The 13,314-nt window shown below is 42.6% G+C and overlaps 1 protein-coding gene across 36 annotated transcripts; it reads left to right on the forward strand.

Moving 5' to 3' along the window:
- The first annotated feature begins 2,091 nt into the window (after positions 1 to 2,091).
- On the forward strand, positions 2,092 to 10,317 carry si:ch211-199g17.9 (uncharacterized protein LOC108180085 homolog). Of its 36 annotated transcripts, none has more exons than XM_052469474.1 (15): positions 2,092 to 2,314; positions 2,523 to 2,570; positions 2,691 to 2,756; positions 3,008 to 3,082; positions 3,494 to 3,541; positions 4,266 to 4,320; positions 5,108 to 5,197; positions 5,296 to 5,359; positions 5,483 to 5,549; positions 5,671 to 6,157; positions 6,941 to 6,995; positions 8,016 to 8,206; positions 9,607 to 9,687; positions 9,742 to 9,850; positions 9,932 to 10,317. In XM_052469474.1, exons 1-10 carry the CDS (start codon positions 2,164 to 2,166, stop codon positions 5,766 to 5,768), a joined length of 762 nt encoding a protein of 253 aa, XP_052325434.1. In that variant the 5' UTR covers positions 2,092 to 2,163; the 3' UTR covers positions 5,769 to 6,157; positions 6,941 to 6,995; positions 8,016 to 8,206; positions 9,607 to 9,687; positions 9,742 to 9,850; positions 9,932 to 10,317. The 36 variants fall into 36 exon arrangements, with proteins under 36 accessions (XP_052325434.1, XP_052325437.1, XP_052325446.1 ...); XM_052469477.1 differs by having other exon boundaries at positions 9,742 to 9,796; XM_052469486.1 differs by having other exon boundaries at positions 9,742 to 9,796; positions 9,987 to 10,317.
- Positions 10,318 to 13,314: the final 2,997 nt, after the last annotated feature.

Genomic DNA, 13,314 nt, shown 5'->3' on the forward strand with positions numbered 1-13,314 from the left:
GGAACGAGGAGGTATCAGCTGACCATCTTCACTGAGATGGACGCAGACAAGGACCTACAGGTGTTGGCCTCAGAGGTACCATCAAGGACACCAATAAAATCCCGACTTGCCTCAACTACACGCTAATAGACATACACATGACACCGTGGGTCCTTCTGTATCTCAACTGGACAGAGTCTGGCTGCGTCTCAGTAGTCTCAAATTATGTAGTCTCTAAGATGGTGTGCACAAGACAGGTGTGTGTGTGGTGTTTGTGTGGGCACTGTGTGTGTGCACAAGACAGGTGTGTGTGTGGTGTTTGTTGGGCAGGTGTGCACAAGACAGGTGTGTGTGTGGTGTTCTTCGGGCAGGTGTGTGTGTGTGCCCAAGATAGGGGTGTGTGTGTGTCTTCCTGTCTTTCTGTTAGGTGCTGGAGTTGGATGTTGCCATTTATGAGGAGATGACGTTACACAGTGACATCGATGGTCCGCCTCTATATCCCCTCTTCTTTCATCTCTCTGTTTATTACCGGATTTACCTCACTCACTCTGTCCTCTCCTCTTCCCTTTTCACCTCCTCCAGCTCTCATCCTCTTGCATGCCATCAGGACTGGGTGAATTGGGAGCAGAGAAATCTCCAGAGCAAATCAGAGAAGCCATCAGTCCAGTCGGAGTATCTTGCCATCCAATCACAGAGAACCATTATATCAACTCAGAGGCTCTGTCCAACTTGAGACGCCTGTTGTCCAGATTGATAACCGAACTGTCCTATGGAAGAGTCCGACTGCCCGGAGTCCGACTGCCCGGAGTCCGACTGCCCGGAGGAACTCATCTGGCCAATCAGAGAAGTCCCCTATATTGCGGCAGAGTGTTTCTGTCCACTCACAACTCAGCTGGGAAGGAGGATAAATAAGTTCATTGCATTGTCTGTGATTTATTTAGATTTCAAGGCACACTTAACTAGCATGGCTACCACAGCATCCTGACAGCGATACACATCCCATCTGGATGTGCTTAGTGGGAATATAATTATAACAGGACAATGACCGATATTACTCATCCAGGCTGTGTAAGGGCGATTTGAGTGTAATGTTTACTGTTTATTTGTTATTGTTTATTTCACATATTCTTTATCCCTTTTTGTTTATCTATTTCACTTGCTTTGGCAATGTAAACATATGTTTCGAAACTATAGCATAAAGCCCTTAAATTGAAATTGAATTGAGAGACAGAGTATCAGTTTCTCCTCCATAGCCTAGAGTTTTTGTTTTAGTAAGAAGCAAAAACATACTTTTTGAGAGGAGCCCGTCATGGACTACAGGAAAAGGTGGCGAACAGGCCCCCATTAACATTGACATGGCTGTAGTGGAGCGGGTCGAGAGTTTCAAGTTGTGGTCCTTCTGTAGCTCAGTTGGTAGAGCATGGCGCTTGTAACGCCAGGGTAGTGGGTTCGATCCCGGGACCACCCATACGTAGAATGTATGCACACATGACTGTAAGTCTGTTTATTGAATGCATAGTCACTTCACCCCCACCTACATGTACAAATTACCTCAACTAACCTGTACCCAGCACACTGATTCGGTGCCACCTGTATTTAGCCTCATTATTGTTACTCTTATTGTGTTACTTTTTATTATTACTTTTTATTGTAGTCTACTTGGTAAATATTTGAACTACACTGTTAGTGTAGGCTTTTATAATTTCACGGTAAAGTCTACACTTTCATTCGTCGCATGTGACAAATAAAGTTTGATTTGATTTGATATACGTGCATTTAGAAAGTATTCACACCCTTTGACTTTTTCCACATTTTGTTATGTTACAGCCTAAATTAAAAATGTATTAAATTGAGATTTCACTGATCTATACATAATACCCAATAATGTCAAAGTGGAATTATGTTTTTGAATTAAAAAAAAAAAGTATTATGTTTAATAAAAAATGAAAAGCTGAAATGTCTTGAATCAATAAATATTCAACACTTTTCAGAAAGTGAAAGCAGCTCTGGATATACCTCTTATGGGCAACAACAACATCAAATAACAAAAAATAATCACAATCTTTCTGCTGGTACACAAAGAGAACCCCGTCGTTGTGCTGCTGGCCCATCGGGCACCTGTCGTGGAACGGGGCGAGGTTGTCCCAACCTGCCCCTGCCCCGCGCGCTGCGAACACACGTCGAATGCTGCCAGTTTATAACGTCCCTGAGGGAAAGACCGCAGACAGTTACCTATATTTGAAATGTTATGAGAATTTATTTCACGATACAAAGGTCGCTTTCTCTCTCTTTTTGGAAGGAGAAATCAAAGTATTCAAAATGAGCGTGTATGTAGGTTAGTGATAATTAACTAGCTAGTGATATATATATATATTTTTTTACAAGTGTACTTGGTGTCCAACTTGATAAGAAGTTAGCTAGCTAGCTACTATAGATAGCCTCAGTAGCTACGCCACATTCAATAGCTAACTTCCTAGCCTTTTCCCTCCCAGCTAACGTTAGCTATGGTTATTTCTCAATAGCACTTGTTTGTTTCTTTACAGGTTCATCTTTTAATGTTGAGGATGTCCTTAGACCTTCTACGAAAGAGGGTAATGTCAGGCAAACATACAACATTTTTGACTTTGCTAGATATATCTCATATCAAAAATGTTTTCAAATATTTGCCTCGAGAATAATGTCCTAAGAAGTCAAGCTGATATATATTTCAGGTGGGCATGAAGATGTCGAGCCCAAAGTTGAGCAGCTGATGAATAAACTTAAAAGGCTGCAACAAGGTAGCTATTATTAACCCCTTCCACACTACAAATTAATCATAAATGCCTAATGGAAGAGCAAGGTTGATTAGGGTTTAAAATATACATGATAAATGAACTCAGGCTAATAACAAAAATTTGATTCAGTATTTTTTGTCATAATTAATCTAGCTGAAGATAGCATCCTGCAAGCCATAATGGTTGTGTCAGTAAAAGTGTGGTTATGCATACAGTGTGGTGTGGATGTATGTGTTTTTGGTGTTTCCTCTCAGGTAAGAGAGCTATAGAGGAGGAGGTGAAAGAGGCCCAGTCACTCAGAGACACTTTGCAGGAAGAACTCGATGCCCGTAAGAAACCCTGAAGAAATCTGGTTTTGCTCTCATACTAAGTAATATTAGCTACATCCTTTGTTATTCTTCCCTTCCCACTGGACACAGACATCAATTCAACATGGTTTCCACTTAATTTAATTGAATGATGTGGAAACCATGTTGATTCAACCAGTGTGTGCCTAGTGGGTTGCTTCCTTTGGGTAATCACTAATCCAATACGACTAGATTGGGGGGAAATGATCTCCTGCTTTCAGCCATCCAACAATCTCAGATCAGAGATAAGCCTACTTCGAAGACAGGCTTCTTGTTTAAAGTATTGGAACAGTTTAGAAAAATATGAAGTGACGCTTAGTAGTTTTGGTATTCTAGTAGTCCTGAAGTGTACAAAATGGATGACACCAGCATCACTTGTTCTTCTTCCCCCAGTACAGACGGAAGCTTACCAACTGGAGGGAGTCCACAAAGAGAAAGAAGGTGACAACACACAGAACACTCACTTTTACGTTAAGGCCATACACATTTTATTCAACGTTTAACAGATGCCCCTCACATTTCTCAAAAATAAAAACGGAAAAGTTTAAAGATTATCGCCAAAAGTAATGTCCTCAACCTTCCACGAAAGAGATACACAACTTCCTAATTTGTATGGCCTTAGCACAGCTTATAATGAGGCTAACATCGCTAGAAAAGGTTGCAAGGCGTTGTATTAAGTTGTTATAGTATTTTTACAAGGTTGTCCTTTTATTTTTATAATTTTCTTTTCTCTTCGCTTTGTTAAAAAAGTAAGATACATTTGTATTTATGTCATGACAAAAGTAGCCATTCTGGAAATACTGAGAGATTCCTGCCATGACAACATGGCAACAGAATGGTGATTGGGTTAGAATAGAGTAAGCCTTTAGTGGAGACGTTTGTCTTATTTGACTTTCAGGGTTCGTTATATTACACACTGACTCATCTCGATGCTATGCTGATGTTAGAGCTGATGATTGTGGTCAGTCTCAAATATCTGATCCCATTTATCAGTCAGTAATTCTTCATTTTCTAGTTACCGAATATTACAACACATGAATGAACCTACTACCAAAATCAGTAGACCTTATTCCCTTCTCTGCCTGAAATCCATAGTGCTCTCAAAGGTAATACGTTTACAGTTGTTTTTGTCAATTTAAAACTGATGATGATGTTTTTATCCCAGAGTCGTGCATGGTGCTGCAGTTCCAGTGTGAAGAGATGGAACAGGACTCTACCAGGTGAGCAGTTACACCTGCCTGGTATGCACCTTCCCCTCCAGTCTCCACCCACCTTGTCATGTGGTCAAGTAGCCAGCTTCCAGACCAGATCCCTTCTTCAGATCAAACACTAGATGGCAGCATATCTTCATGTTAATGCAGGCCTAGAGCGGACATGATCTCTATTCAGAGTCAGTTTAAGATTAAATCATATACAAAGGGAAAGACTTGAAAACAGAACAATGGATTTATTGGCATCATGGACTAACATACCGAACCGAACCTGTGACGTGAGGAGTTATTCAGCAACATCTGGTGTTTGGTTCAACTCTACACATCTGCAGGTGGAAACTTTGACTCTAAAAATCCTGACAAAACAGGATGAAGACACGGCATATGTCAGAAAGCTGCTGCTGGTAAAGACATGAACTCTGCTATGATCCCACTGTGAGTTATTTGAACGCTCAATTCTGTAGGACCTGACAAAGACAGTGGTCTAAGGCACCACATCTCAGTGCAAGAGGCGTCACTACAGTCCCTGGTTCAAATCCAGGCTGTATCACATCCGGCCATGATTGGGAGTCCCATAGGGCAGCGCACGTTTGGCCGGAGTAGTCTGTCATTGTAAATAAGAATTTGTTCTTAACTGACTTGCCTAGTTAAATAAAGGTTAAATGTACATTCATAAGACACGTTGGTCTGCGTCTCAATAAACCACAGTGGCAGGAAGCATATCACAGTGGCTGACATTCCTCATCTCCTGTGCAGCACCTGACCAAGTTAAGTGTGTATGTGTCCTTGTTCACAGGCAGCAGCAGCTTAACAGGAAGAGTGAGGACCTGATAGAACAGTACAGATGTCAGATCCAGGAGACTAAACTCAAACACAGGAAACACCGGTAACTATGTAGCGGTGCAGGGGGAACAGTCAGAATGGGGGCTTGAACCAACAGCCATTAGAGAGATCAGACTATGTATTGTGTTTTTTTTCTGACAGGATGAAGTTTGAAAACCAGCTCCAGCAGCTGATAGAGCAGCATAAGAACCTGCACTCTGTCTTTGTGAGTTTGTCTGCTCGTACCTGTGAGAAATCTGAAAGATTTCCGAGAAGCTTCTTCTATGTTTCTTTCACATATCCAGTCTTTCCAGATCTGTGAATACTAAGTGTTGCGTCTTCCATCCAGAGCCCAGACAGACTGCCTGCTGAAATAGAGAGCGTTGAAAACGCCAAGTCTCAGCTGCTGAAGGCTGGTAAGAAACTGATGACTGTAGACTTTAAACACAATAGACTTTAACATGGGCTATTAGCACCATCGGGTGTGCAACTGTGATGTATCTATGTCTGTGTGTGTGTGTGTGTGGGGGGGTATAGAACAGCTGAAGTTGTCTCAGCTCTGCCATCTAGAGGAGGCGCTGGATGAGGCCAGGAGGCAGACTTCGACTGACACAGCAGACAAACACACAGACTGAACCCTGGAACTGTACACTGTAAAAACGACCACTGTGTACAATTACAAGTATTACCATGGCTCATAGTTAGAGAGGGTTCCGTGGGTAGAAGCAAAGTTGTGAATGTTTTGTGATTGTTCTTCTGCCCTTGATGTTGTGTATTGAGGTCCCCTGTTTGATGTTGTGTATTGAGGTCCCCTGTTTGATGTTGTGTATTGAGGTCCCCTGTTTGATGTTGTGTATTGAGGTCCCCTGTTTGATGTTGTGTATTGAGGTCCCCTGTTTGATGTTGTGTATTGAGGTCCCCCTGTTTGATGTTGTGTATTGAGGTCCCCTGTTTGATGTTGTGTATTGAGGTCCCCTGTTTGATGTTGTGTATTGAGGTCCCCTGTTTGATGTTGTGTATTGAGGTCCCCTGTCTGATGTTGTGTATTGAGGTCCCCTGTTTGATGTTGTGTATTGAGGTCCCCTGTTTGATGTTGTGTATTGAGGTCCCCTGTTTGATGTTGTGTATTGAGGTCCCCTGTTTGATGTTGTGTATTGAGGTCCCCTGTTTGATGTTGTGTATTGAGGTCCCCTGTTTGATGTTGTGTATTGAGGTCCCCTGTTTGATGTTGTGTATTGAGGTCCCCTGTTTGATGTTGTGTATTGAGGTCCCCTGTTTGATGTTGTGTATTGAGGTCCCTGTTTGATGTTGTGTATTGAGGTCCCCTGTTTGATGTTGTGTATTGAGGTCCCCTGTTTGATGTTGTGTATTGAGGTCCCCTGTTTGATGTTGTGTATTGAGGTCCCCTGTTTGATGTTGTGTATTGAGGTCCCCTGTTTGATGTTGTGTATTGAGGTCCCCTGTTTGATGTTGTGTATTGAGGTCCCCTGTTTGATGTTGTGTATTGAGGTCCCCTGTTTGATGTTGTGTATTGAGGTCCCCTGTTTGATGTTGTGTATTGAGGTCCCCTGTTTGATGTTGTGTATTGAGGTCCCCTGTTTGATGTTGTGTATTGAGGTCCCCTGTTTGATGTTGTGTATTGAGGTCCCCTGTTTGATGTTGTGTATTGAGGTCCCCCTGTTTGATGTTGTGTATTGAGGTCCCCTGTTTGATGTTGTGTATTGAGGTCCCCTGTTTGATGTTGTGTATTGAGGTCCCCTGTTTGATGTTGTGTATTGAGGTCCTCTGTTTGATGTTGTGTATTGAGGTCCCCTGTTTGATGTTGTGTATTGAGGTCCCCCTGTTTGATGTTGTGTATTGAGGTCCCCTGTTTGATGTTGTGTATTGAGGTCCCTGTTTGATGTTGTGTATTGAGGTCCCTGTTTGATGTTGTGTATTGAGGTCCCCTGTTTGATGTTGTGTATTGAGGTCCCCTGTTTGATGTTGTGTATTGAGGTCCCCTGTTTGATGTTGTGTATTGAGGTCCCCTGTTTGATGTTGTGTATTGAGGTCCCCTGTTTGATGTTGTGTATTGAGGTCCCCTGTTTGATGTTGTGTATTGAGGTCCCTGTTTGATGTTGTGTATTGAGGTCCCCTGTTTGATGTTGTGTATTGAGGTCCCCTGTTTGATGTTGTGTATTGAGGTCCCTGTTTGATGTTGTGTATTGAGGTCCCCTGTTTGATGTTGTGTATTGAGGTCCCCTGTTTGATGTTGTGTATTGAGGTCCCCTGTTTGATGTTGTGTATTGAGGTCCCCTGTTTGATGTTGTGTATTGAGGTCCCTGTTTGATGTTGTGTATTGAGGTCCCCTGTTTGATGTTGTGTATTGAGGTCCCCTGTTTGATGTTGTGTATTGAGGTCCCCTGTTTGATGTTGTGTATTGAGGTCCCCTGTTTGATGTTGTGTATTGAGGTCCCCTGTTTGATGTTGTGTATTGAGGTCCCCTGTTTGATGTTGTGTATTGAGGTCCCCTGTTTGATGTTGTGTATTGAGGTCCCCTGTTTGATGTTGTGTATTGAGGTCCCCTGTTTGATGTTGTGTATTGAGGTCCCCTGTTTGATGTTGTGTATTGAGGTCCCCTGTTTGATGTTGTGTATTGAGGTCCCCTGTTTGATGTTGTGTATTGAGGTCCCCTGTTTGATGTTGTGTATTGAGGTCCCCTGTTTGATGTTGTGTATTGAGGTCCCCTGTTTGATGTTGTGTATTGAGGTCCCTGTTTGATGTTGTGTATTGAGGTCCCCTGTTTGATGTTGTGTATTGAGGTCCCCTGTTTGATGTTGTGTATTGAGGTCCCCTGTTTGATGTTGTGTATTGAGGTCCCCTGTTTGATGTTGTGTATTGAGGTCCCCTGTTTGATGTTGTGTATTGAGGTCCCCTGTTTGATGTTGTGTATTGAGGTCCCCTGTTTGATGTTGTGTATTGAGGTCCCCCTGTTTGATGTTGTGTATTGAGGTCCCCTGTTTGATGTTGTGTATTGAGGTCCCCTGTTTGATGTTGTGTATTGAGGTCCCCCTGTTTGATGTTGTGTATTGAGGTCCCTGTTTGATGTTGTGTATTGAGGTCCCCTGTTTGATGTTGTGTATTGAGGTCCCCTGTTTGATGTTGTGTATTGAGGTCCCCTGTTTGATGTTGTGTATTGAGGTCCCCTGTTTGATGTTGTGTATTGAGGTCCCCTGTTTGATGTTGTGTATTGAGGTCCCCTGTTTGATGTTGTGTATTGAGGTCCCCTGTTTGATGTTGTGTATTGAGGTCCCCTGTTTGATGTTGTGTATTGAGGTCCCCTGTTTGATGTTGTGTATTGAGGTCCCCTGTTTGATGTTGTGTATTGAGGTCCCCTGTTTGATGTTGTGTATTGAGGTCCCCTGTTTGATGTTGTGTATTGAGGTCCCCTGTTTGATGTTGTGTATTGAGGTCCCCTGTTTGATGTTGTGTATTGAGGTCCCCTGTTTGATGTTGTGTATTGAGGTCCCCTGTTTGATGTTGTGTATTGAGGTCCCCTGTTTGATGTTGTGTATTGAGGTCCCCTGTTTGATGTTGTGTATTGAGGTCCCTGTTTGATGTTGTGTATTGAGGTCCCCTGTTTGATGTTGTGTATTGAGGTCCCCTGTTTGATGTTGTGTATTGAGGTCCCCTGTTTGATGTTGTGTATTGAGGTCCCCTGTTTGATGTTGTGTATTGAGGTCCCCTGTTTGATGTTGTGTATTGAGGTCCCCTGTTTGATGTTGTGTATTGAGGTCCCTGTTTGATGTTGTGTATTGAGGTCCCCTGTTTGATGTTGTGTATTGAGGTCCCCTGTTTGATGTTGTGTATTGAGGTCCCCTGTTTGATGTTGTGTATTGAGGTCCCCTGTTTGATGTTGTGTATTGAGGTCCCCTGTTTGATGTTGTGTATTGAGGTCCCCTGTTTGATGTTGTGTATTGAGGTCCCTGTTTGATGTTGTGTATTGAGGTCCCCTGTTTGATGTTGTGTATTGAGGTCCCCTGTTTGATGTTGTGTATTGAGGTCCCCTGTTTGATGTTGTGTATTGAGGTCCCCTGTTTGATGTTGTGTATTGAGGTCCCCTGTTTGATGTTGTGTATTGAGGTCCCCTGTTTGATGTTGTGTATTGAGGTCCCCTGTTTGATGTTGTGTATTGAGGTCCCCTGTTTGATGTTGTGTATTGAGGTCCCCTGTTTGATGTTGTGTATTGAGGTCCCCTGTTTGATGTTGTGTATTGAGGTCCCCTGTTTGATGTTGTGTATTGAGGTCCCCTGTTTGATGTTGTGTATTGAGGTCCCCTGTTTGATGTTGTGTATTGAGGTCCCCTGTTTGATGTTGTGTATTGAGGTCCCCTGTTTGATGTTGTGTATTGAGGTCCCCTGTTTGATGTTGTGTATTGAGGTCCCCTGTTTGATGTTGTGTATTGAGGTCCCCTGTTTGATGTTGTGTATTGAGGTCCCCTGTTTGATGTTGTGTATTGAGGTCCCCTGTTTGATGTTGTGTATTGAGGTCCCCTGTTTGATGGTGTGTATTGAGGTCCCCTGTTTGATGTTGTGTATTGAGGTCCCCTGTTTGATGTTGTGTATTGAGGTCCCCCTGTTTGATGTTGTGTATTGAGGTCCCCTGTTTGATGTTGTGTATTGAGGTCCCCTGTTTGATGTTGTGTATTGAGGTCCCCTGTTTGATGTTGTGTATTGAGGTCCCCTGTTTGATGTTGTGTATTGAGGTCCCCTGTTTGATGTTGTGTATTGAGGTCCCCTGTTTGATGGTGTGTATTGAGGTCCCCTGTTTGATGTTGTGTATTGAGGTCCCCCTGTTTGATGTTGTGTATTGAGGTCCCCTGTTTGATGTTGTGTATTGAGGTCCCCTGTTTGATGTTGTGTATTGAGGTCCCCTGTTTGATGTTGTGTATTGAGGTCCCCCTGTTTGATGTTGTGTATTGAGGTCCCCTGTTTGATGTTGTGTATTGAGGTCCCCTGTTTGATGTTGTGTATTGAGGTCCCCTGTTTGATGTTGTGTATTGAGGTCCCCTGTTTGATGTTGTGTATTGAGGTCCCCCTGTTTGATGTTGTGGTTCTGAATCATTTGTACGTCATTCTTTATTAATTATTTATTTGCTGCTGAGCAGTCTGCTTTTAAACAGATTAAATACAGTTGTCTATGCTGGTTGAGGGTTACGTGTTTGTGGATTGAGAGTCTCACACGGATAAGAATAAACAAACATCACCAACATGAATGCAACACAGACAGTCACCAGTGGTGTAAAGTACTTAAGTAAAAATACTTTAAAGTACTACTTAAGTCGTTTTTGGGGGTATCTGTACTTTACTATTTATATTGTTGACAACTTTTACTTTTACTTCACTACATTCCTAAAGAAAATAATGCACTTTTTATTTCATACATTTTCCCTGACACCCAAAAGTTCTCATTACATTTTGAATGCTTAGCTGGACAGGAAAATGGTCCAATTCACACACATCAAGAGAACATCCCTGGTCATCCCTACTGCCTCTGATCTGGTGGACTTACTAAACACAAATGCTTTGTTTGTAAATTATGTTTGAGTGTTGGAGTTTATGGCAATCCGTAATTTTTTTAAATTCTGCCGTCTGGTTTGCTTAATTTAAGGATTTTTAAAAATTATTTGTACTTTTACTTTTGATACTTAAATATATTTAAAACCAAATACTTTAAGACTTTTACTCTAGTAGTATTTTACTGGGTGACTTCCACTTTTACTCTAGTAGTATTTTACTGGGTGACTTCCACTTTTACTTGCGTCATTTTCTAGTAATATCTTTACTTTTACTCAAGTATGAGAATGTAGTACTTTTTCTACCACTGACAGTCACACAGACAGACACATACACACATAAACTCAGCAAAGATAAATCGTAAAAATCCAAATAACTTCACAGATTTTCATTGTAAAGGGTTTAAACACGGTTTCCCATGCTTGTTCAATGAACCATAAACAATTAATGAACATACACCTGTGGAACGGTCGTTAAGATACTAACTGCTTACAGACGGTAGGCAATTAAGGTCACAGTTATGAAAACATAGGACACAAAAGAGGCCTTTCTACTGACTGAAAAACACCAAAAGAAAGATGCCTAGAGTCCCTGCTCATCTGCGTGAACGTGCCTTAGGCATGCTGTAAGGAGGCATGAGGACTGCAGATGTGACCAGGGCAATAAATTGCAATGTCCGTAGTGTGAGATGCCTAAGACAGGGAGACAGGACGGACAGCTGATCGTCCTCTCAGTGGGCACGTGTAACAACACCTGCACAGGATCGGTACATCTGAACATCACACCTGCAGGACAGGTACAAGATGGCAACAACAATTGCCCAAGTTACATCAGGAATGCACAATCCCTCCATCAGTACTCAGACTGTCCGTAATAGGCTGAGAGGCTGGACTGAGGGCTTGTAGGCCTGTTGTAAGGCAGGCCCTCACCAGACATCACCGGCAACAACGTTGCCTATGGGCACAAACCCACCGTTGCTGGACCAGACAGGACTAGCAAAAAGTGCTCTTGCCTAACGAGTCGCAGTTTTGTCTCACCAGGGGTGATGGTCAGATTCATGTTTATCGTCAAAGGAATGAGCGTTACACCGAGGCCTGTAATTCTGGAGCGGGATCGATTTGGAGGTGGAGGGTCCGTCATGGTCGGGTGGTGTGTCACAGCATCATCGGACTGAGCTTGTTGTCATTGCAGGCATTCTCAACCCTGTGCGTTACAGGGAAGACATCCTCCTCCCTCATGTGGCTCATCCTGACATGACCCTCCAGCATGACAATGCCACCAGCCATACTGCTCGTTCTGTGCATTATTTCCTGCAAGACAGGAATGTCAGTGTTCTGCCATGGCCAGCGAAGAGCCCGGATCTCAATCCCACTGAGCATGTCTGGGACCTGTTGGATCGGAGGGTGAGGGCTAGGGCCATTCCCCCCCCCAGAAATGTCTGGGAATTTGCAGGTGCTTTGGTGGAAGAGTGGAGTAACATCTCACAGCAAGAACTGGAAAATCTGGTGCAGTCCATGAGTGGGAGATGCACTGCAGAACTTAATGCAGCTGGTGGCCACATCAGATACTGACTGTTACTTTTGATTTAACACCCCCCTTTGTTCAGGGATACTTTATTCCATTTATGTTAGTCACATGTCTGTGGAACTTGTTCAGTTTATGTCTCAGTTGTTGAATCTTTTAATGTTCATTTAAATATTTACACATGTTAAGTTTGCTGAAAATAAACGAGGTTGACATTAAGAGGATGTTTATTTTTTGCTGAGTTTATATCTTGTAATGGTAACCTAGGTATTTAGGCCTTATTGAAAAGAAGTGGATATTCAACCGGCAGCAGAAATGTTTACATTTAGACATAGGGGTCAACATTAATTTAGGTTAGGTGTAGTTTCAGTAAGGTCAAGGAAATGCATAACATCTAAAATTGGGTTAGTGTACTGCCGTGATTTTCTACCGGTCGATAAAACTGCCTCTGGCTGGGATGAGAACGCCCTCATAAAGACAAGGTATCACCCCCTGACCTTAGTTATCTTTGTTTTCTTTATTATTTTGGTTAGGTCAGGGTGTGACGAGGGTGGTATGTATGTTTTTCTTGTCTAGGGTTTTTTGTATATCTATGGGGTTTTGGTATTGTCTAGGTAAATGTAGGTCTATGGTGGCCTGAATTGGTTCCCAATCAGAGACAGCTGTTTATCGTTGTCTCTGATTGGGGATCCTATTTAGGTTGCCATTTTCCGTTTTGGTTGATGGGTTATTGTCTATGTGTAGTTGCATGGCAGCACTTGGTGTAATTAGTGTCATGTTTGTGTTGTTATTTTGTTTCCGTGTTCTTTGTTTATTAAAGAGGAATGTATTCCTCGTTATGACGAACGTGACACAAGGGTCTTCCCTGGTATAAGGTTAAATAAATACCACCGGGTGTGTATCTAGCTTGAGAGTAACCTTTACATGCATAACAATGTAATTATGTTAATTATAGAATCAGCCGACTAATTATGTTAATTATGGCATCGGCCGTATTCCATTCGACAGACACTGGTATGTACTAATGCTGCAGAACCGCTGAGGGGGGTGTGTGTGGGGGTGGGGGTGGAGGGGGGTGTCTTAAGATGAAGTTTTCATCTCT

Source organism: Oncorhynchus keta, chromosome 19 (assembly GCF_023373465.1).
Source record: "Oncorhynchus keta strain PuntledgeMale-10-30-2019 chromosome 19, Oket_V2, whole genome shotgun sequence".
NCBI lineage: Eukaryota > Metazoa > Chordata > Actinopteri > Salmoniformes > Salmonidae > Oncorhynchus > Oncorhynchus keta.

Coding starts and splice junctions, on each gene's coding strand:
- si:ch211-199g17.9 (XM_052469467.1), top strand. CDS start 2,164: ATGCTGCCAGTTTATAACGTCCCTGAGGGAAAGACCGCAGACAGTTAC. Junction 3,542..4,265: donor AGTCCACAAAGAGAAAGAAG/GTGACAACACAC, acceptor TTTTTATCCCAG/AGTCGTGCATGGTGCTGCAG. Junction 5,360..5,482: donor AGAACCTGCACTCTGTCTTT/GTGAGTTTGTCT, acceptor TCTTCCATCCAG/AGCCCAGACAGACTGCCTGC.